At 42.3% G+C, this 23,811-nt stretch overlaps 1 protein-coding gene across 7 annotated transcripts in view; it reads left to right on the forward strand.

The window, feature by feature from the left end:
- Ctnnd2 (catenin delta 2) overlaps window positions 1–23,811 on the forward strand; it is an 858,282-nt gene that overhangs the window by 817,458 nt on the left and 17,013 nt on the right. For all 7 annotated transcript variants that reach the window (XM_074077729.1, XM_074077725.1, XM_074077730.1 and 4 more), the window contains one exon: window positions 21,679–21,805. In XM_074077729.1, coding sequence (XP_073933830.1) covers window positions 21,679–21,805 — 127 coding nt within the window. The remainder of the gene's footprint in view (window positions 1–21,678; window positions 21,806–23,811) is intronic.

Genomic DNA, 23,811 nt, shown 5'->3' on the forward strand with positions numbered 1-23,811 from the left:
TTCTGCACCTTGCTGCCGGGTGATGGTCCCACTGATCACCATTGCAGGGTCTTGGCATTTCTCATTAGAACTCATATTGTGCATTAAAAGGAGTCTTCACTCCCAAAGTGGCTCAAAAATAAAGAGCAGAATGCCACATGTAGAGATTTGGGTTCTACACCTTATTTCCAAATGCTATTAAGTAGAGGATATATAACTTTTCTTTTTTGGGTAGGAAGGGAGAAATTTTTAATGATATCTCCCAGAAGCTATGGTTTTGCTGTTACTATTCCAGGAAGAATAGATAATTTGGGTTAGAGTTAATAAACAGGGCAAGAGAACACGATGGACTCACAAGGAGAAGTACCAGGATTCAGAAAGCAAAAACAGGGCTGGGGAAGACAATGGACCTCCATCAATGACTGCAGCCACCTGGCTGCACATGGAGAGAGAGACCAAAGCCATTGCACTGATGCATCCATTCCCGGTCACTAGCCTGGCTCACACTGACTCCTTGGGCAGGAATGTGGGGCCACAATAAGAGTCTGACATCACATAGCATGAGAGCCATCTTGCCAGAGGGAAATTTTATATTTTTCTAAGTCAATGGGAGAAACTAAATATTTAATAACTAGCTCTACTAAGTTATGGTCTATTTTTAGATTTCCCCAAGGCCTTCCTCCCTCCCTTAATCATTCATTACTTTGCACTTTAAGTTTATAAAGTTTAACTTATACATTTCTTTCAAAGTTTTCCTATTCCCTGAGCGGTGGTATGTTTAAGTTGAAACTGAGATTCTAAGTGTTCACAGAATGTTCGAGAGTACTTATATCTCTTTCTATGCATTTTGCATGTTATGATGAGCAAATATTTTTGGGTTCTGTTCTGTTTTGCATGAAATTTGGATCCCAGTTTCTCTGCTTAGTTCCTTCTTGAACTCCTCCGGGAGCCATGAAGTCTCTACCAAAAAAGTGTCCTTCGGCTACACAGGCAGCCAGACATGAAGCTCATGTAATAAATTAGAGAGGAGCTGGTGTTCTAAGTCAGTAGCTCCAGAAGCTCCAAGAGATATTATTGCCTCAAGTAAACCACTTTCACTTGGATTCTGAATGCTTCCTTTCTGTGGAAATGCACCTGCTCACACTTATGTGCATTGAAGGGAAACAGCTTTCAGAGACTCTGCAAGCTGTTTGTTGAACAGTAGCACAAGTTTTAACCTTCTTTTTTTCTTTGTTGGTAGTAGAGTTCAAAAAGTGTAATTGTCTTTCTATATCCATGAAAATAAGAATGTGTTGACAGAAATTTAATGGAGCTAAAACTCAAGAGCTAAAGATAGTTTAAAATGTATTTTATGTGAAGAGCTTCAAGAAAGATGGGCTGAAGAAATCAATGTGATGTTTTTAGTTGACCCATGATTAAAAAATGTTGAGAAAGAGCTGTTCTTAATCATTTCCAAATTATGCAGTTGTGAAATGAAACAAGGACCTTTGTGCTCTGTGTCATGAGTGTTGTTAATAGCAAAGCTCAAAATTCAAAAAAGCTTTCTATTTGAAAGGCCTTCTGTGAGAAAACCAAGTTCTTTCATTCATCCCCATGATTTGTTTTTAATCAGTGGGGAAGTAGATTTCTATTTTGTTCTTCATTGACAATTTACATACCATCAAAAAATGTCTGATCCATATCTTTTAATTATCCTTTAAATCTATTTATTACACAACTATTATAGGCTTAGCAAAGGAACAGTTCTAACGAAAACTCAAGACATGGACACAGCTTCTGTGGGCAAAAAATGAAAGATGGAACAATTATTAGCAACTTCATTAGAGTCTGAAGTATACACATTAGGATTTAAAGCCTGAATTAAGGGAATGAAAATTATAAGGCAAAATCTTAAAGAACATTTAACGTTTGCATATTTAGGAGGTAAGCAGAAGTACATTATGATAAGCAGGAAACCATGAGAGGGGATGGAGTTGAGAATGGTGGCTGTGAATGTCTGAGACAGAATCTGGCTCCATCCATCACTGGCTCCTGTCCTCCTAGAGTCAGGAAGGAAGGCCAGGAACTCATAGCCTTAGCATGACTGCTTTATTTTACTGAGAGAGACACATTGAACCAGCTAGAATATTCTTCCAGATGGGTGTTATGACCAAAGCAAAACTGCAGTTGATCCATGACACACATTTGAAGCCCAAATATGTTTGTTATCTGTCCTTTAACTTGAGGGAGGCCTGCCCCTCTGTTCACCTAAGAGAAAATAAACAATTGTGGAAGAAGCTTATGACATGCAAGGTAAATAATGCATCACCTTTCAAAACACTCCTTAAGTTTAGATACCCACAAAGAGAACTACATTTTATTATCATCTGTGTCATTTTAGTGAGTGTTCCTAAGGAAAGGAAGGAGAACCTTGGGAACAGAGAGGAAGTAGGGGTCAAAGACAAACAAAAGCTCAAAAGTACTTGATCTTTTAGAACTTCAAGACTTAAAAAAACAAAAAAGGCCACTGATGAAATGAGGTGCTTATGTTTGAATATAGTTGTAGATCCATGGGATACCTGGGGGACAGGGCACAGAATTAAAAGATACAGAAATCACTTAATAACTGATACAAGATCACCAGGAAATAGTTCAACTAGTTGGGACACAGACCAAGTTACTCTAGCAGGGAGACTCAAAACTATGGAAGGGCCAACTAAACAGCTGTCTTTTCATGGAACCACACCCAGTCAGGAAGGTAGCCCAGGGCCACCTGGGGCCTGTCCTGTTGCTCTGCAGTTGTCCTTGCATGTGTGAGCAAAGCTCTCTATGTCTTCCTGCTTCTCATCTCAACCCACAAAAAAGGAGAGGGAGGCAAAGGATTCAGGAGCTGCAGCCCCTGTCATCACTGAAACTCAGCCCATCACCATAGCTGCAAGGAGACCAGGAAAAGTGGTACGACCCCTTCAAAAATTATGTGGCAGAAAAAAAAGGCAGTCTTGGCTCCAGGCCTCATTTACTTTTGTTCAAATATCTTTAATGTTGATCACAAATACAACCTAATGAAGTGTATTATTCCGTTTTAGGTCAACTATGATTAGCTGAAACTTCTTGCTTATATTAGGGACAAATTTCTTTATCTGCAACTTCTGTCTCCAAAGTCACCCTGAACAAGTCTAATTTCCCTTCTCTGTGACAGCTGTCCTGGCTTTGAGACTAGCTGTCTGTCTGCAGGAGGTCATCATTCCCCCCTAGGCTAGACATGCGGAGTGCTAATGCATCAGCGTGACCACAGCCTTCACCATTGCTGTTGCTGTTCTCGTAGGCATGCAAGTCTACATTCCTTGCATGATGCATAGATGCTCCGAGTGTATTTGAAGCAGAGGAGGTAGAGGGAGGTTATGAATGCCCTAGTGCTGGACACTCAACTTCTGCTAACAAAGCTAGGCATCAGATTTGTGCCTGGAAGATTTGTCATACTATTTGGAGAAATCAAGGAGCCTAGGACTTAGAATCAGACAGTCCAGAGTCCAAGGTACAGCCCTGCCTCTTCCTAGCAGCATGACCTTGGGCAGGACTGTAAGAACTGACTTTGGGCAGCTGCTGGTGAGGGACAGGACAAAGTAAGCAGACTTTTGATGGACGAGGTTTCATAGTCAGTGCTCAGAAATGTACTGTGTTGTTTTGCATCCAGTTTTTCTTACCAGGCAATCTTTAGGAAATTAAATAACCTCTTCAGATGATCCATGGCAGTTCTTGTACCAGCAGAATCTTCTCTGTCAGCATCTGGACATACTCTAGGGACCCTGGAGGTTTGAAGGTCTGGGCCTCCATACATGATGCCTTTCTTCTGCTTCCTGTATCAGAGTTGCTAACTTTCCTCAAACCCCTCATCAAAGAACATTCACAGCTTCTCATGGAGACCAAGGGCATCTCTCCCTCAATCCCATCCTGTGCTTAGTGTTCTCATGTGTGAAGTAAAAGCCTTAACACCTGCCTCACTGAGTTGCTGACCATCTCAATAGCAATCATCAAGGTGCTTTGTGTCATAGAAAGTCATATACCCATGAGAGTTCAACATATTTACATTTTCAGAGCAGTTTTAGTTTCATAGAAAAATTAGGAAGGTTCAGAGATTTCTTATATATCTCCTGCCCCAGACATACCCAGACTCCCCATAATCAAGATCTCCCACCAGAATGGTATATTTCTTATAGTCAGTGAACCTACATGGACACATCATAATCGTTTCCATTAGGATTTACTTTAGGTGAGATCAGTCTATGGGTTTGAACAAATGTATACAACATGTATCACACAAAGTATTTTCACTGGCCTAAAAAATCTTCTGTGCTTCTCCTGTTGAATCTAGACTCAAATTTACACAAGAGTTAGCACATAGTTTTTAGTGTTTGGATTGAAATATTCCTTCGGTTATTGTAACATAATATTATGTTACTTTTAAATTGTTAAAAATGCAAACTAGATCTTCATATCCAGTCTCACACTGGGGCAAAATGGCCGCTTAGTGACAAATTATACCCAGCATGCCTAAATACTTCACTGGCCAGTGAATCGCTCCTGCCTGGTTGGGGTTTGTCAGCCAGGATGTTCCTTGTCACCTTTCATGACATCTTTCTGCTGTAGCACTCATTCCTAAATTCAGAAGAACACACCAGCTTAGCACAGCAGCTTTTGGTTATTTCTCAGCTTCTGCCTGGTCTCAGAATCTTGTGTGACTTAGCTGATGGGGCCACTCTGCTCCATCGAAACCAATTGTGAGCTTCAGGCTTCCACATGGGATTTCAAGAAGCACCATGATGCCAGGCTGACTCATCCCAGACTATCTTGTATGGTACCTTAGTGACCCTTCTCTGCATAATTAATTTACCGGGCAATCTTGAAGCTCCAGATACAGTGAACCCTAGTCTGCCTTCTGAGACACGGGCCCACTTCAGATGAGGTGGAAGAAGTAACAGGAAGTAAAGTTAAAACATCTCTGAGGGTTGAGTACCAAAAGAGACAAGCAGAATTGAGGGGACACCACCTCTGTCTTTCATTTCCTTGCTTCGCCATGGACTGCCTTCCTAGAACACTTGTTAGACCCTTGAAACGTGCCCTATAAAGTTACTGTAGAAGGGACATGCCAGCCCCTCTTTGTCAAGTAATAAATAATGTTTCCAGCATTTAGCGTTTATGTTCCTGAGGCTTATTTATTCTGTTCTAAGAAATTCAAAGTGATCCGGAAAGAACAGCATCTACACATTGCCTCTCTATGAGAATTAAAATCCTTAATTGTAAATGCAGGATAAAATCAAAGACATCAAGCATCAGAATCAAATTCGTGTTAACAATGAGTGGGATGAGAACTCTAATTCTCCCCCACTACCCTTCCTGGCCTGGTGTTTTAAGGATTGTGTTTCCTCCTCACATGAGACATTGCTGCCTTGCACAATGAGCTCATATCTTCAAGAAGACCAAACTGCCCATGCTAGAAACTAAGGTCATGTTTCTCAGAATTGTGATATTGTACATTTGCTCTCGCCATTTTGTTGAGAGAAACAAAACATAAAACTAATCTTTAGATGTCCTTTCCTTTATCGTCAGGGAAGATAGACTCTCAGGTTGCACGTACCATTCAGCAAGCGAATAATGAGCTATGATAGGAGTGGAATTGGGCCCTTCGCAGCCTGTCTCACACAGGACTCTCTTTTCTTCCTGCCTCTTATTCATTTCATTGGCTTTTGTCACCATTGCACTGACAAAACAAGAAATCAATAAGTAATTATGGATAGGTAAGGGAATGCCTGCAGATTTCCTCCAATATCCAAACCATAGTGGGTGTAGTCTTTTGATGCTTATGGGAGACTGACCACTGTGCACAGGTGAGCACTGCGCCAGTAGACCTGGTGCTACCAACCTGAAATTATGGACGATATTTGACATCCCTTCACCACCCTCATCTGCTGGGCATTTAAAGAAGGACACTAGATTCCAATGAGAATAGAAATCTACTTTGAAATTTTGTCAAGGAAAAACATAAGGTCAAATTGCAAATTTATTTCAGCTTTGCAATAAGAAGAGGAAGAAATTCTTCACTACTTCCTTTAGATCTCACTTTCTGGGCATCTAAGATAGTGATGGGAGGCAGTAAACCCTGTATAGAAGTAAATTAAAACTACCGAATGTAGAGTTGTCATTTTATCAAGGAGCTTATTCACCAAGAATTTCTTAATCTTTCTACTGTGTTGGAAATTTACCAAGGGATGATTAAAAACCATAAGGACTTTTGCCCAGATTCTTAAAAAAAAAAAAAAAAAAAAAAAAGGAAAGGGGGGAAAAGAGAGAGAGAGAGAGAGAGAGACGAAAGAAAGAAAGAAAGAAAGAAAGAAAGAAAGAAAGAAAAAAGAAAGAAAATGGATGTTTGAAATTGCAGCTCCTCAAGTGTTTTCTTTCTAAATCATTTGATGTGAAGTTAGGATACAAAATGGAAAGACTGAGGTTAAACTCAGCTGTGACACTTTTCTTCTCCATAAATCTGGGCACTTACTTGTTGATGTTAGTATTGACAAAGAAGGTCTTTCTTCACGAGGTCCCTTGACCTCTTGGAGACAATTCTTAGACACTCATCATATGATATCTGTCCAAAAACAAATGTACAAATGGGAACAAAAGAAAAAAATCAATTGTGCAAAAGTGGAAGTCGATGCACATGGCAGCTGCTAAACAAGAAGTGACTGAGTTATAGTTATTGCTGGAATAGATCACCAAGTGGGGGGGAGTCCTCATGGCTGAGCCCAAATTAAATATTTCCTCTGTAATTCCACTCTATCACAAAGCTTCACCCATAAAGCTTTAAGTCAAAACCTTAAAAAAGTACTCTAGAGACAAAGGCAGGAAGAAAGAATTGGATCAAGGACTAGAAAACTCAGTAAGTTTAATGTAATTTTACATACACTCGTGTTGCCAGCTTCAGGCAATTAACTCAAACTTATACCTTTTCTGGTGGGTCCCAGTAGATTGGGTGGTGTTAGAGCTATTAGAATCTTAATTTTTTTTGGTAGGGGGGGTGTGTTCAGTTGCTTGTCTTTTTCCAGCTTTATAATTTGTGCCTTTTCCTATCCTCGCATCCCCAACTGTGTTGCACAGAGTGGAGAAAGCAGGCGCGGGGGTTATGATAAGGAGGGCCTTTGGTACACTGCCTGTATGAGATGTCCTCATGCTCGCTCCTTTTCTCATGGGGGCGGAGGTGTGTGCTTTGCTTGGAGATACCATTCCTCTCACACCCTGAGGACCTCCCATCTCTTGATGCCTCTTCCTGCCCAATACTCACAACACTATCTCAGGCTTCCATGACTCATCCACATATAGACCAGGGTAGATACTAATCCTATGCTCCTCTAACATATGTGTTTAGAAGTCCTGTTTCAAAAGAAGAGTAAACTCTACGATTATAAAATCATGTACAACTCTTAGGAGGGGCCCCTGCAATTAATGGATCTGAAACTTAAGCTTCTCACCTCTGGCACTGAGTCTGTGTGTTGGCCTGGTAATTCTACTCCAGACACCAGTCTCTGCAGCCCTCAAACTCCAGGGAGCTAATGGTCAGGTCTTTAAGTAGTTCATTCCTTGGGCTTCAAGAGAGGGAGAGGGAGGAATGCCCAGCCACTGGCTACCTGCAGGAATTTCCTTCCACCTTCTAGAGACTTCTTACCCAATCATATAAAATCTGGAGAGGATCACATGTTAATTCTTCCAGGACTCTGTGTGGCCACCACTTTTGCACCTCTGAATGGACGTTTTAGTGCTTTACTTCAACAATGTGGGTCAGTGGAGCATCCATTATCCCCTGCCTTCCGACCTCAGCCAAAATAGACACCATGGAAAATCACATTAACATTCTGTCATAGTACCTTATCAGTTTTTTAATTACCTACAACTTTTCCACAATTCTAAGATATTATGTCTAGAAACCTAGAATAAACACATCTGAGAGAAATTAAAAATTTATTATCCCCAATATTAGCTTTCTATTGCAGCACTAATAATTTATCACAAACTTAGTGGCTTAAAAAAACCACAAGACACAATCTTATAGTTCCTGAGGTCAGAAATCCAAAGCAGGTTTCACAGGCTAAAATGAAAGAGTTGACAGGGTTCACTCCTCCAGACCTTCTCTGCAGAGTCTTTTGCCAGATCCTAGTGGTAGCTTGCATTCCTTGGCTAGTGGCTTCCTTCTCCATCTTCAAAGGCAGTAACTTAGCAATTTTTACTCTCTCTCTCTCTCTCTCTCTCTCCCTCTCTCTCTCTCCTTTCTCTGCTTCTATCACCACCCATAGTCACATTGCCTTCTCTGTGACCTTGTGAATCCCTCTCATAAGGAACAACCTTACAACAGGCTGTCTTGAATATTCAGAATAACTGCCCCCCCCAAGGTCTTTAACTTAATCATCTATGCAAACTCCCTTTTGCCATTTAAGATTAGATATTCACAGATTTGGGAGATTGGGACAAAGACATTGTGGAGGACCATTATTCGGCCCCACACCCTCTCACAGGAAAGGGGAGTGTCATAATCAAAGTAATCTGATAAAAACACTTCCCAGAGTCAGGGTTGGCTCCTCCTCACTTGGGGCTCCTGTCTCTGGCTTGTCATTCTCAGAACTTAACAGCTCTGTCGGTCTACACGCCAGACAACTCAAAGGGAAGAGAATAGGCAGGACATGTCTTTTTCTTTTGGAGACCTGGCTCCCACTGCTCAGCCATGTGATCAACTGTCCCTGCCTGGGGCTGAGGGGTGGGGAGGCATCTAACCAAAAAAAAAAAAAGTTTCTATTACAAGGTGGTAAAATGAAAAAAATGCCATCGACATATTTGTGCCCACAATGTGTATATTATGTACATACAAACACCAAAACTCCTTTTGACTATCTGCCTGGTTTTTATAAAAACACATTCTTAGATTTATTTATTTATTTATTTATTTTGGTAGTGCTGGGAATTAAACCAAAATCCTGGCACATGCTGAGCTCTGTCACTGAGCTAAACCACCAACACTAAAAACACATTCTGGACAGATCCCACTGTGTTTCCATCTCATTGAAAATGCTTCTACCCTAATTACCACTTGGCTTTGACTTAGAAAACTGCTCAAATCCATGGCTCCTCAGTCCTATGCAGGGAGGAAAAGAAGACCTGTAAGTTTGCAGACTGTTTTTCGTTGCTTAAACATAAAGAACTTAGTGACTAAGGGAAGAAGTGAGGTCAAAGAATCTGGAAATACCTCAATATTTCTGGTTGTTGCTGGTTGCCTTATCACAGTGCTCTTGGCCAGGTGGCCCATGAGGAAGCCTGGTGACACAGTCACCAAGCACTCCTCTGAGAGCCTCTTATGTTGTACTCACTACTAGTGCCTCATTTAACCAAGTGACAGATTCACCACTGGTGAACTATGTAGCATCAACAAAGATACACATCAATCAGATTTCCCCATGCACATCTACATTGTAAGATCCATTTTTTTACACTCACTCATTTAATACATGATTTCTCTTAGTACCATCCTCCCTGTCCTACCCTCAAATAGACATTTCTACACTTATTCCATGTATATTATTGAGTACTTACTATTTACTTGGCTTTCTTCTAAGTTTTGGAAGCAAGGAGGTGAATATGTCCATTTTGGGTTACTTTTTTCCCAATTATATAATGGTATGCTTTTCAAGCTATTTCCTAAATATTTTAGTTTATACTTATTTTTACTGGACTGTATTCTAAAATATTATTTTTCCCCTATTTAAAGTCCAGGTTTCTGAGGTAATTTTCTCTGAGCACGAGCCTTCTTATATCCATTTCTCTTTCCTGTTTTTTTAGCCTCTCCCTCTGGTCATACTTCCTGGATAGACACACATCATCATTGTGTCTCTCTCATTAACAAATAAAAGCAATGCCCTCTTGTGACCACTTTCCCCCTCCTTCCATCCTGACATTCCCTCTCACTATTACGTTTATAGAAGGGTTGGAATTCACTTTCATCCTCTATGCCTTCCTCACTTTCCATTTAATTCTTCCAACCCCTGCAACCAGTTCTGACAGCTGCCCTCACAATGGCATTGGAATTGCTCCTAGTTGCAGCCTTGCACTGATCTCATGAGTTAGGGAGGACGGCCGGCTGTAACTCACAAACCTACATATCTAACAGTCCAACTCCATAGAAGTTTACTTTCCTACTGAAGTAGCCATACTGGCAGGTGTTCAGGTAGGAGGGCAAGCTCCTTTCTTTTGTCATGGATGCTCAGGGCACATACTCATCCTTCCATCTAGAGCCACAGCCTGCTCTGAGGCAGGACCTGGCAATGCTGATGCCCATCACCTCATCCCCATTGGCTAGGTCTCTGTCATCTGTCATGTGGCCATAAGAAGCTGTCATATACAAAAGAGGCTAGTCCCTGCCACATTCTCCTCCAAGAAACATCCTCCTCCCAGGCTTTCTGACACTACTGTCCTCATTTTTCTCTTACCTCCCATGCAGCCCCTTCTCCATCTCTTTCACACTCCCCTGGATCTTCCTGAAGCATCTTTGCTTTGCACCCCATACCTCTGACAGGAGGTGATCTCACTTGCTCTCACATCATTTTTAAAGACATCTTAATGCCACCAGAATCCACATTTATTTCTCTATCTGCTCTTCACTCCTGCACTCTAAGTATATATTAGAGCTCAACTGTACAACCTTGTAGACGTCTTCACATGAGTAGCTGGAAGCTCCTACGGTCCACACATCCTCCCACTGTCCACATCATCCCCAAAGCTGTTCTGCTCCCACTGTTGCCCATCTCAGCAAATCTCCTGTTCTTCTCAGAAACAGGAGTTATGCAATTAATCCCTCCTTCTCCCTAAGCTCCACTGTGTCTAGCACCACTCCATGCTCATTGTTTCCTCAGTGTCTGTCAAATCCAGCTGTATCTCCCCTCTTCACTTCCTCAGTCCATGGTCCTGGTACAATTCCTGCCTCACTGGTTTTGTGCAGCCAGCTTTATCTTCTTCTATCTATTTTCCATTAAGCACTCAGAACACACTGTTAAAAATCCCATTCTGAACTTGTCAGTCTCCTAGTTAAACTCTTCAGTAATGTCCACTCTCTCTCAGGACAAAGTCCCACCCACATCTTTAAGTTCATCTCCTTCCACCTCTGCTCAATTCCTTTCTTCAGCCTCACTGGCCTTCTCCTTCTTGCACTTCCTCTGCCATGTCATTCCCGCCCTTCCACCTGCACTGTCTGCATTAATTCCTCAGCCTTCCCTCCTTTCTCTCCAGCCTATTTCTATCTCAGTTTAAGTGTTACTTCCTCCGGGAACCCTTCCTGACTCTCTAACTCCCCAAGACTAGTGATGATTCTCATAATAACACGGACCTTAATTTCATGGCTTTAATTACAAATGGCTGTCACTGTGGCCACTTGGGATTGCTCATTCTTCCTCCATCACTCTGTCAGGAGCCATGCCCATCTCTTCCTCCATTCTTGCCTAGCATGATGCGAGCTACCTACTAGTATTTACTGACTAGAAGTACCCATGGAGCTACCTTCACAGGTAGGCTTAGTGGAGGCACACAGGCTTGGCAATGTGGAACAGATGTGACACCTAGGGCGAACTTTGAACTTATTGGCGGCTTATAAGCAATAAGCTTTTCCAGTGCCAAAATGATGTAAGTGCTACAAGCCAGACATTGAGTTTTTAAACCTGAAGACTCTACTTTGTTCGATTTCATCCCAATTTTAACTTTGCTGCATTAATTGGAACACAAAGGACATAGCTGAAGACCATCCAAGTCAGCTCTTTGAACTAAAGCCTCAAAAGTAATGCCAGGGAAATAAGAGGGCTTGTTTCATCTTATTTCAGTTTCCAAAGCTCTTTCTTTGTTTGATTTTGTTTCATTCTGTTGGTACCAACTCACTCCTGGGAGCTAACAATGACATTATGTTCTTCAACTAAATTATATATATATTTTTTTCCAGCTTATCAAATCTTCTTGGTGATATTAGGTCTTTAGAATAATTGAATTAATAATTTAATTGAATTAAATTGTATTCATAAAATGAATTTATATAGTATCTGCTTTTAAAAGATGGTACTACAAAAAAAACCTTATCCTTCTATATACTGTACCTTTAAGTATCCAAATCAATTTAATTAAATTTCATTAGCAGCAACAGAGCTGAGACAAACTAATGAAAGCAACTGGTACATCAGGTGGTTTTTATTTCTGCATTAAACTGCAAATACTCCCTTTTGGCCCTCAAAATTTAGTTTAAATATTTAACTCTAGTGGTTTTTGGAATTGTTGATGGAATTAGCTTAAATGAATCTTTAACAAACAGTTTATCTTAAAAATAGATGAAAGCTTGCTTTATTATAGCAAAGAGAAGCTGAACATTTCATCGATATACAAAATCCAGCTTGGTCTTCAATCACCCAGGCTGTCCACAAGAACATTCTATTGGTTCTTTTTTTCTATTTGGTATCTTGTATTGAAATAGGGAAGCAATCTAACAGTCACTAATTTGGAGTATTTTCATTCTCAGCTTCATGTGATTACATTAATGGATTAGTTCCCCTTCAAAATGACTGGAAAACTGGTACAATTTTGAACAGCCACGTTTTTCATATGTGAGCATAACATTTAGCTAGTTACCCTTTTCAAAGGGTGGCAATGGTGTTTGTATGTGTTTTAACTTTAATTTCAAAAACAGGTCCTCAATGAAGAAGTCTTATTTGTGAATGTAAGAGAAGAAGCTGATGAATGGATGAGCTTGGGCTGCTAAAAACCCAAACAATTTGCCATACTTTCCTTCATATCTCAAGTCACTTAAAGAAAATTAGAATTGACAAGCTTTATGGGCTGCAGAGCCTTCAAGGACAGTGAAGATGAAAAACCTGTATTTGTTTCTTGAGCACCAAATAGTTTCTGTGTGCCCGCTGAGAAATCTTTGTTTTGAGGCCACATAAACCTTACCAGATTCAGGAAATTCTACAGCTGTTTAATAAACAGGGAGAAAAGGGCCAGTGACCATATGCTGATCCCTGGTGTCCTAGTATTTATGTAGGGTTCTAACTAACATCCCCATAGAAATAAACAACCATTGTTCATTGTCAAGGTCAATGATTTACTGAAGTTTGTGTCAAAGTCAGAGATGTCTCATCACAAGAAAAGATTTGCTGACTCTCACTGTAAGTATAGAAGACAAAATCACCCAAACTGGCTTTGAAAACAGAATTGTAAATAGGAACATGAACACTGTGACTATTGGCTAATTACATCGCTTCCACCACACTGATCTCCACAGTATGACTCCTTTCAAAAGCAGGAGTCAGAGGCCACAACATCAGGAACTGGAAACCCTCTTCCCTGCTAAATCTCATCTCATTAATGAAGATTTGGTACATAGCTCCTTTTCTCTCTCCCTGATCACCAAATCCTTCAAACCTTCATTTTAGCAGCTCTTGAGATAGTTGCTCTTCCTTCCCACTTTCTTTGTAAATTCTTCGTTACATGGCTGGAGTGAGCTTTCTCATTGATGCCTTTCCTCCTTCTCCATCTGGCAGCATCCCTCTCCATCTCTTCTCTGATTAAGCTGGGGGTGGGTGGGAGCACCCCACTGCCCAACTGGCAAAAACAACATGTTCTCTGATGACCAAGGGCAAGTGAGAGTCTGTGCACAACCCCACACCTAAATTCTCTCCACCCCTCTTGTTGACAAACTCTACATGCTTTCTGGAATGGGACTCTGTCATCACTGTCCTGTTCCCTGCCCTATAGTTGTCCCACAAGGTAAACCATTCAGGAACCAACCTCTTCACTATACTGGGCACATTCTGGTTACTGACTACTGGTGTGGGTAGCTATACCTAACCCTGAAAGAAAGTGGAGCACATCTAATGAGAAATGTGATTCACTCTCCCTTCTCATGCTTTTTTCCCTGGTTCTCATAATGGTTTGTGTTTTGAGAGAGCTCAGTGTCATTGCCATGGGTGAGAACTTGTGTTTCTGCACTGCTTGATGCAAGAAGCAGTAGGGATGGAGGGACCAGGCTATGTGCTCTGAGAGATGTGCATGGAATCAGCACCAATTCAGGGGCCATGTGTAGATACAAAGATGCTGCAAAATGATATTCAAGGTTAGGTAAAAAGGAGGCAAGTTCGTATGCTCCACACTGAAACACAGGCAGCAAGAGAAATTACCACTTAAAATGGAGCAGGCAAGCAGAAGCCCCCCATACACACCCCTCTTATAGTATTTGAAATGAACACTGCTTTTATCCCAGATGAATGTATGTCCTAAAAGACAGACCAGCAGCAGAAGAGGATTCTGATGAGGTTGCTCTAAGCTAAAATCAAAACAAAAATCATAAGGCTCTGATCATCTTTATCGAGTATAGACGGATGGAGTATAAGAACAGTAGAAGCAGGGCTGGCAGAGTGGCTCAAGTGGTAGAGGGCCTACATAGCCAGCATGAGGCCTGAGTTGAAACCCCAGAACTGCCAATAAAAAAAAAAAACAAAATGAAACAGCAGAAGCTAGCTATAAAACTTACGAAATCAGTCAGTATTTCATTATTATTTTACAAAAATCAAGCACGGCTATCATCTTACATCATTAAATACAGCATCACATATTGGGCACCTCTGTATTCAGCTCTTTTGCTCACTAAAAACTATCCATGCCTCACAGCTGGGAGACAGACAGGATGGCAGCCATCTGTAGTGTCACATGAAATCACTTTGTTACAGTAGGAAAGAAAACCCCCAGTGCACTACTGTAAACTCCCCAGCTCTTCGAGGCATCATGCATTTAGCGATGCCGATTTGATGCACGGTGTTGCCTGCTTCCTGTTTACCTGCGTGTCACAAAACTGAGTGGGACAGGAAGAGTCGATGGGAGGGAGGGAGGGAGAGAGAGAGAGAGAGAAAGAGAAAGAGAGAGAGAGAGAAAGAGAAAGAGAGAGAGAGAGAGGGAGAAGGTGCTGGGCAAGGTCTCCAAGCTGTCTGCTGAGGTGTAGATGTGTGCGATTGAATCATACGGTCAGTGACTGCTGGGCAATCAGGTGTGCTTGGACTGAGTGTGAATGTGGCACCTCTCTGCCCTGAGGTTGTGACCTATTTTTGTTCTTGAAGAAGTCAACCTTGAGAATGCCTTATCTGACATTCCCAGGTGGAATACGAAGCTGAAAGGCTTCTTAGGAGTTGGCACATTAACTCCTGAGTGTATGTGTTCTAATTGGTAGTCACCTATGCAGAGAAGCTTGCAGAGAGCTTTTGTAAAGAAGGATGTCTGGGCCCACCAGAGCAATTTAAACAGAACCTCAAGGGCTAGGGCCCAGGGACTGCTATTTTTAAAACTCTCCAAGCCCACAAACCCGGTTGCCCTTAATTTGTGGGGAAAAAGAAAAGCTGAACCCAAGTTTAGCAGTGATTATACTCCTAATGTACACTGGGAGAGAGGAGCTGACTCCTTGCAGCTTAATAAATCCCTCCTCTCTCTCTACCCAGAGCCATGAATTGGGGAGAAGGTATTCCTGAGAGGAGTTTAGGCCTTGACAAACAGCTCTAATTCATCCTTTGCACACACCCCTAACAAACACTGGCTGATCTGAGCTGAATGCCATGTGCAGTTTCCAGAATAAGAAGCTATGAGGCCAATCTATGTTATCTTAACCCACCTGGAAGCCATTTAACCCCTTCGCCTCACTGTCAGCAGACGTCGCTCTGGTAATAACATTCTGCTTGGGGATGTTAACTGGGTGTTCAGAAAAATCAGATGGAGAGAATTATAAGTTCATAACCCTCAACACAAGCTCTGTAGGAACTAGATAGAGTGGTCACGCCCTGGTCACACGGTGACGTCCCAGTGGGCAAGAGGCTGTGAGATGGGCCCTTCTGTGGTTCCCTGAACTCTGAACCCTAGAAAATGCCGACGCAGAAAATCACAGCTTTGGGGAATAATGAATTCATAAAGAAACACATCAGAAACTTTAACACAGCAGCCCAAACTAGTAGAAGAACTGTGAAAAGTTACAATGAAGAAAATCAGACGAGTCCTGGTGGCAATTTAAAGTTCAAGGGATTTGAACTCCTCTTCCCTTTGGATTTCCATCTCTATCTACTTGGAACAATTGAACCGCCTCCAGTTTTAAGTTTAATGTGTTAAAAATAAAAACCAATTTGAGGCGCAGATATCATATCACATTTTTGACAGCTTAGCTGGTCTCCAGCTGAAGGGCACACCTTCTGGGTCATGCTCTGGAGGCCTGCAGATCCAGGGACAGTTTAAAGTTCCTTATCATCAATACTGAGGATTAATGGCCCTTCTCTCTTCACCGTGGCTCTTCCTCATTCTCCTCTTTTTCCACCCTGAGCTTTCTTATCTGCCCAATAGAAGCAGTAGGAATGGTGCAAAGGGGATTCTTGCTTAAGCACCCAGTATAATAGAATTCACCCACACAAACACACACACACACACAATCTCTGGCTAACTGTGAGTTGAAATTTTAACAAGAAAAAATAGTGATCAAGGAGGCAAATAATGATTGAAAAGATGTGTGCCCAAGTTGCACATATTTATGTAGACTATTTTCAAGCCTTTCTGAGTGACAGCAGGAAGTAAATGAACAATAGATTGACTGCTAGCTGGCTAGATAACAAATATGTACGAGGCTAGTGGAAAAGAAGGAATATTAACTCAACAATAACTTTCCCAAGGAAAATATATCTTCATTTCCCTTCTAATGTAGAAATCAAAACATTTTTTCAATTGAATGACCATAAAATTCATATAATAAAAGACACAGAGAGCCAGGAGATTTATACTCGAGGTAACTAATTATCCAGCATAACTGGGTTTAGAATGAGTGTTGATTGATCTACACCCTGGGCCAGCTGTACCCTGGTCTCTTGCATCCAGTGTTCCACTGCTTTCTGTGACATTTGGAAATATGTCCCATCAGAACCATATTTTAAAGTCCCTTCCACACACGGATGAATGCAGCATTTTGGAATTCTGTAGCTTGGCCACGCACATTTTACTGCATCAGTGAATGAGAGGGTGGAGGGAGGAGCTCACTCTTCTTCCTGCCCCTCCTCTCCGGGGCCGCTCTAAAATCGTACATTTTGAAGGATTTGAAAGCTTGTGTCCTTGTAAGAGCTCCTTTATAGTCTGTTTTGCTATTATATCTACTTTCCTGACATGTCCAGAGATGGAGAATCCTTACATGGTAGCAATGTAAGCTATGTGTTAATCTAAACTGCTGAACAACAAATGTCTCCAGTCACTGCAAGAGAGAGAGAGAGAGAGAGAGAGATGCTGAGTAGTCCACTGATGTCATAACAAGTAAAACCAAACCTCAAGTTGTGCCATATTTGTCTATTGTCTCCTCATGTCTTAGAGCACATCAAATATTAGCCAATATGATTATTGTAAAATACCATGCTCACCTTTAGGATGCACAAATATCATCACTCACTCGTGACCAAAGGAGCCAAAGTTCTGACTAAAACTGTGTTCTCAGCCACAACTTAGAACCCCAAATTATACCTTTTAAATTGCAGGTGCGGCACACGTAAGAGTATCTGCCCTCATTTGATCATATTTAGGATCATATTTAGTCAATGAACTATTCCTTTCAAAATAAAGGGGTATACTTTTAATCAATGTTAATCACCCCCATAAATGAAGTACTTCCCACTCTAAACATGAAAATTGTCTTTTCCCTGTCATTGCCATCACCCTCCAGAGGATTTAAGAGAAACCCACAGAATTCTTGTGGAGACACTTTTCTCCTCCTACTGTGATCCTACCCTACCTACTACCCACACTATGATACACTCCCACCTTTCCCTGAGAGGCATTTGCCCCCTGTACCCTTTGTTCCATGTTATTTCCACTACTACCAATTGCCCAAGCCTTCTGGGTCATCCGTCATTCTTTCCTGGACTCACCACTCACAGGCAGCCCATAATCTTCCCCAGTAGTCCATCTTTCTCCTTTCCAGCCTTTCTTCTCCTTTAACTCATGATCTGTTAGCAATAAAGTCGCTGGTATCTATTGTCTGCCCTCTTTGTTTCTGGTGGTGCTGGGGTTTGAACTCAGGGCCTCAGCAGTTGCTAAGCAGACACTCTATCACTTGATACACTCTGCCTGCCCTTTTTTGCATTGGGTATATTTGAGATAAGGTCTTTCTATTTTTGTCTTGGAACCGCAATCCTCCTGATCTCTGCCTCCTAAGTAGCTAGGATTACAGGCATGAACCACCAGTGCCTAACAAGGGCCCCTGTTATTTAATTGTCTTGCTCTGATACTCAGTGACCCTGAGGATGCTCCCCCCACATACTCTCAAGAAGTGGTTGTTACATTTTCCATCCACCGTCCCGCTCCGTGCCCCTGGCTAGGTTTCCTCCTTGATCCTCATTGCTCTTTAAAGTTTCCCTTCTTCCTCCAGAAAGCCCCAGCATCAAGGAAGTACTCCTTACTCCAGCAGGCTCTCCCATCCACTGACTCCTTTTCACTCTCTGTCCCCTCCCTTCTATCCTTTCCCCTCTTCCCAGCTTAGATTCTGTGGGCTTCCACAGCTCTCTTCTTCCCTGTCTCTCTCAATTTTACTTGCCTAACAATCTCCATCCAACTTTACCCACTCCACACCTGCCCCAGAGCAGCTGAGAAAATGCAAACAGTCATGCTAATTAGTCACTGCTTTTTCAGTCCATTGCCACACACCCTCGAGTAGTGGTCTAGCATCCAGCCACCATCTAGGCCACCCAACCTCCTGGCCATAGCCAACTTGCTCCCCACTGATGCCCAGAATTGCTCCACACTTCTCTCCCTTCTCCCCCTCTCTCTTAGTCTCTAAATGCTAGCCCCTCCTTACTTGCAGCAGATGACATCAATTCCCATCTTCCTCAAGAAACCATGAGATGACAAGAAAGAATGTCCTCACCTTTCTGACTCCAGATCTCCCCATCTCTTGATTATGTCTGTGCTGTATATCTGTCTGTCCTCCCTTTTCTGTGACCAGGGACCCCTTTATTTATGGAATCCTGTCACCCCATGTCCTCCTACATCTCTCTCTCTCTCTCTCTCTCTCTCTCTCTCTCTCTCTCTCTCTCTCTCTCTCTCCCCCTCTCTCTTTCTTATGTCACCAGCTTTTTCCCTCTCAATGTTGAGTCATTTCACATCAGCATATGAAACGCCACAATATCTCCCAGGGAAGTATATTAAAACATTTCTTGATCCCTCCCTCTTTCGGCCCCATTTCGCTGCTCCCCTTGATACAAGAACTTTGCCAAAAGCAGTCTGTACTCCTTGTCACCCCTTCATCAGTTCACATTAGGCTTTGAGCCTGCTTGAATTAGATATTTGCCAACTTGGTCAAAGAAAGTACTTTTGTTCCCATTACAAAGGTTTCCCTCTTCCCAAGACCAATGGAGATGCTTGGTCTTCCTTATTATTTGGGTCTTCCTTCTTCTCTTTATGCACCCACTCTCCTAGTCCTGCCTAATATCACACCCACCTTGTCCTCCTCCCAGTTAACTGGGTTTCTTCTCAGTCTTCTTAGAAGCTTCTGTAACTCTTCACACCCTCTAAATACTGGCATGCCCCAGGGCTAACTCAGCATCTACCTTCCCTTTATTTGCATTCAGATAAGGATCCAGCATCCTCTTACTTTGAATATTGTTGATCCGGATCAGCAGAGTCTGCACCTCTATTCTCTCTTCCTTGTCTTACAGGCATTTCTAACCCAATTTGGCCCAAGGGCAGTCTTTGTTTCCCCTCCTGAACTGCTTCTCTCCCATTGTTCTGCCTCAGTGAACTAAATGGCCAGCCCCCTTTGTTCACACCCGAAGCCCTGGGAAAAGGCTTAATTTCTCTGACCCACCCCCAATAGCCAAGGCATCAGCAGATCCTTCACACAGATGCAAACCTTCCATTTCTCTCTACTTTCCCTTCTGAGCCAGCATGGTCTCTCTCTTTAGCGGCCTCTATTCTGAACTCTGCTTACTATCCTCGACTCTCAAAAGGAAGCTTTTCCATTGTTCTCACATTAGCCTAACCCATTTCCACCCAGTGCCTACACGTCTGTTCTTCCCCTGACCTGTAAGCCCCACCTCTGTCCTCAATGTCCAGCTCCTTGTCACCCTCCAGGTCCCTGCTGCAGTGTTCATTCTTCAAAGTGCTTTCCTGACCACACTCCACAAAACACCACACCAGCACTGCCCACCCTTGCTCTACCCTAATGGTGCTTTGCTGTCTCTTCCAAGTGCATGTACGTACATCACATTTTAATATCAGTATTTTTTAGCATGCTTTATTTGTTGACTTTGGGAGGCCTCTTTACTTTTGAAGGGTCAAGATCCTCCTCTGTAAAGTGGAGATAATAACAGAATGCAGCTCCTGGGATTATTAGAAGAATCTTGCCACATAGTAAGTACCCAATAAGTGCTAGGTAGCAGATTTCAAAATAACCTACTTCTAGTCCTGACTTGTCCTCCTAGTCTAGAAAGTACAGGAATAATGAAAGCTAAACAGACACAAATATTGAAATGAGTATGAATTTCATTTCTTATTCATTCTTTATAGAGCTTTTGATCCCTTAAAAGTCATAATAGCTAAAAGAGTTGGAAACAGTTGTCTCTGTGAGGCAAGAACTGGGAGAAGGTAGGTTCCTGCTCTTCTTATAACATCAGTACTATTTCACACATTGCTTTGGCTTGAGAAGAGTGATTTGGTTCTTTGAGGCAGGGTTTCACTATGTCTCTCTGGCCTCAGACTCCCTATCCTCCTGGGATTTCAGGCATGTGCCATCCTGCATGGTGCTTTGACATGTTACCTTGATAGAAAAGTAATTGAATTTAAAAAGAAATACTGGGCAGAAAAACTGTGCCATATTAATAGGCGCTCTTTGGGGGTAGAGGAATGGAATCATCAGCTCTTTTCTGAATTCCCAAAGTGATTCATGATATACTGTACGGCTTTGTAATAAAAATAATCTATATGTATTTCATATGCTAACTAGACACTGCAAGGCCAAAGGACACTTGGTAGGATACACTTTGAGTATGCTCTAAACTGGAAAACGGGATTCGTGAGGCATTCCATAGACTGCACCATTGCAGTGGGATTCATACCAGCCATTCTGAGGCCCTGAAACAGGAGGATTGGGCATTTGTGGCAGAGAAGGAAGCCTGAAGCAACACAAGGGAAATAAATAGGAAGGGAACCTGAGGCCCCAGGATTCTGAAGACTCAGAGATTGGTCCTAAGGACAGGAGAGCAAACACTTCTCAAAGATTCACAGGCAATTGGAAAGAAAATGAAGCTAGGTAGGCAAAAGATAGACATTTTCAGGGTCATTTGACACTCTGAGCACCATATTTGCATTTAATAAAGGCCTCTGCCCAAAGCAAGTTGGTGAAGAGACCATTTATTCAACATTTGGGAAAGAAAGCCAGCCCTCCCAGCCAGGCTGTCTGGAGGAGGAGGAGGAGGAGGAGGTGGTGTGTTTTAATTCCCTTTTGTCTCTGCTAACCTTGATGATGTGCACAGCTCCGTAATCTCTTCTGACATCCTGGAGAAATGTTTTGCAAATTCAAATGCTTGGAACTCCACAATGTCAGAAGGTGAAAAATCACTCTGCCTTCCCTGTTTACTAAGAGCACGCTGTCTTTTGCAGGATGGATGGTCACAATATCACTTTGTAGCCTCATCTTCAACCATCGAGAGGGATCGGCAAAGACCCTATTCCTCCTCCCGCACACCCTCCATCTCCCCTGTGCGTGTGTCTCCCAACAACCGCTCAGGTAAGAGGCCACCCAGGCCTTGGTTTCCCTCTGAGTGAAGGTGCCCATTCCCAGCCCCTCACAAAGGAGAACTGTCCAGACTCAGACCTTGGCTAGAATGTGAAAGGAGTCTGTTTACTTTTACCATGGTGGCAACTGTGTGGTTCACACGCAGATTCAGATCGAGTCTCCCTCAAACAGACTTCGAGGCACGGAATGCCTACCATGAACCTGCATTCAATGAGGAAAAAGTATAAGAAAAACTGTCAAGAGTTTGCACCGTAGAGTTCTCCAGGGACAGTTTTTGCAACTTAAATCTAAGTTGCATTTTCTTTATTATAATTGGGATAACAGTAGAGGAGGCAGGGCCACTGTTTCTTCCTTTGGTTTGACATGTCATTGAGGGTTTCATAAGTATTTCATATTCAATTAGCTTATCATTACCTACATATCAACAAATTCTTGTTATAGCCGATTGGCTATAACTTGTAAGTTACTCCACGTATCTTTTTCTAATTGTGTCACATTCCTGTTGCTTAAATTTAAGCTTATTTGTTTTACTTGTAAAAATATTTTATTTTTCAGTGACTTTAAGTAATGCCAAAGATTAGAAGGGAAGATAAAAGGTACAATATGAACACATTGTTTAGTGGCAGGGATTTATTGTGCTTTTATAACCTTCTTTCAGTTTCTGCATTTTGATTTCTGTTCAGAGAATGAAGGAAGGATAAATAACTCTATGCAGCCACACAGACCCAAACTACTTAAGCTTCTGTTTAGGTCAGCCTTCTCTTCCTTGCCTTCCTTTTTCTGGGGAAATGGTATTTTCTGAAGCAGCAACTTGGAGGGTGTGGCAGAAGGCCCTTCCCAGCCAAATGGCCTCTCTGCCCCTGAGGGTGACCATCATAAAACTTTACTCCACACTTTACTGTCAGAACGATGAGAAAGCTGAGAAATTAATGGGAAGGTTTTGGTTGAAATAAAATCATCCTCTCCCAGCCTTGTGAAAGTTTATGTGTTTACTGTGTGACTGTTGCTTGGAATGTTTGTTACAACCTTAGGTGAGAATCAGGGAGCCCCGTGACTGGGGACACTTCCACCTAACTTAGAAGCACACAAGTGGCCTCTTCTACTTTTTACTCTGCAATTCTGGAAGACTTAAAATAATAAAGAGCCTTGAGGCTGGGATACATAAGGAAGGCATCTTTCTAAAAGCTGGAGTTATTAAGAACCACAGCAAACCAGTCATTTTTAGGAAGATGAAATGATATACTGGATAGGAAGGCACCTGGAATAGAAGCAGCTTTCTCCAGAGCAGATGGGGCTGGATGTGCAAGTGTCTTGCCTTGGTATTTCCTAGGCCAGGCACATCGAGACACCTAATAAACACTTGTTTGCATGATTTGATTTTTCCCAGAGCTTAATCCTGATTTACTGGAGTCTTGGAGTGCTGCAGCGTGTGAGGTCTCAGGAGATAATTACACACTTGACAGGGTTTAATAAACACCACCATCTGTGCAATATTAGGCTCTGATTTTTAAAAGCTTTGGTCAAGAGGCTCCAAAATATTGTGTCTTCATGATTGCATGGCAGTGACTCCTAAGAGGCACTCTATGCAGGGAGACTCAGAAATAAAGGAGCAAGGTCAAAAGAGGAACTTTCTTGGAAAAGAGAGACTGGAAAGAGGTGGAGAAGGTGAATGAGGTTCCCACAGTTCATGTTCCAAGAGCAGGCAGTAGCTGGGCACAGCGTAGCCGAGTGGGGGGCTTGTCAGGGGTTCTTTCTTGCTGAGGTTTCCTCTTTTAGCTCCGGAACCATAAGAGTCAGTATGATGCATTACATACACCTCCCTTGATCTCCCATCTAGAGCAGAGATGACTGGTGTCCCAAGCCTTGCCTGGCCTCTCCTCTTGTCAGCCCCTCTCCCCTTTGCCACAGAACTGGGGTGTCCTCTCCTCCACCTGTATAGCCTCCCTGTGCCACAGGGAGATGTGTCCCTAGGTTGCAATGTCTGACATGTTCAGGAG

This window comes from Castor canadensis, chromosome 6, assembly GCF_047511655.1.
Source record: "Castor canadensis chromosome 6, mCasCan1.hap1v2, whole genome shotgun sequence".
In the NCBI taxonomy this organism is placed as follows: domain Eukaryota; kingdom Metazoa; phylum Chordata; class Mammalia; order Rodentia; family Castoridae; genus Castor; species Castor canadensis.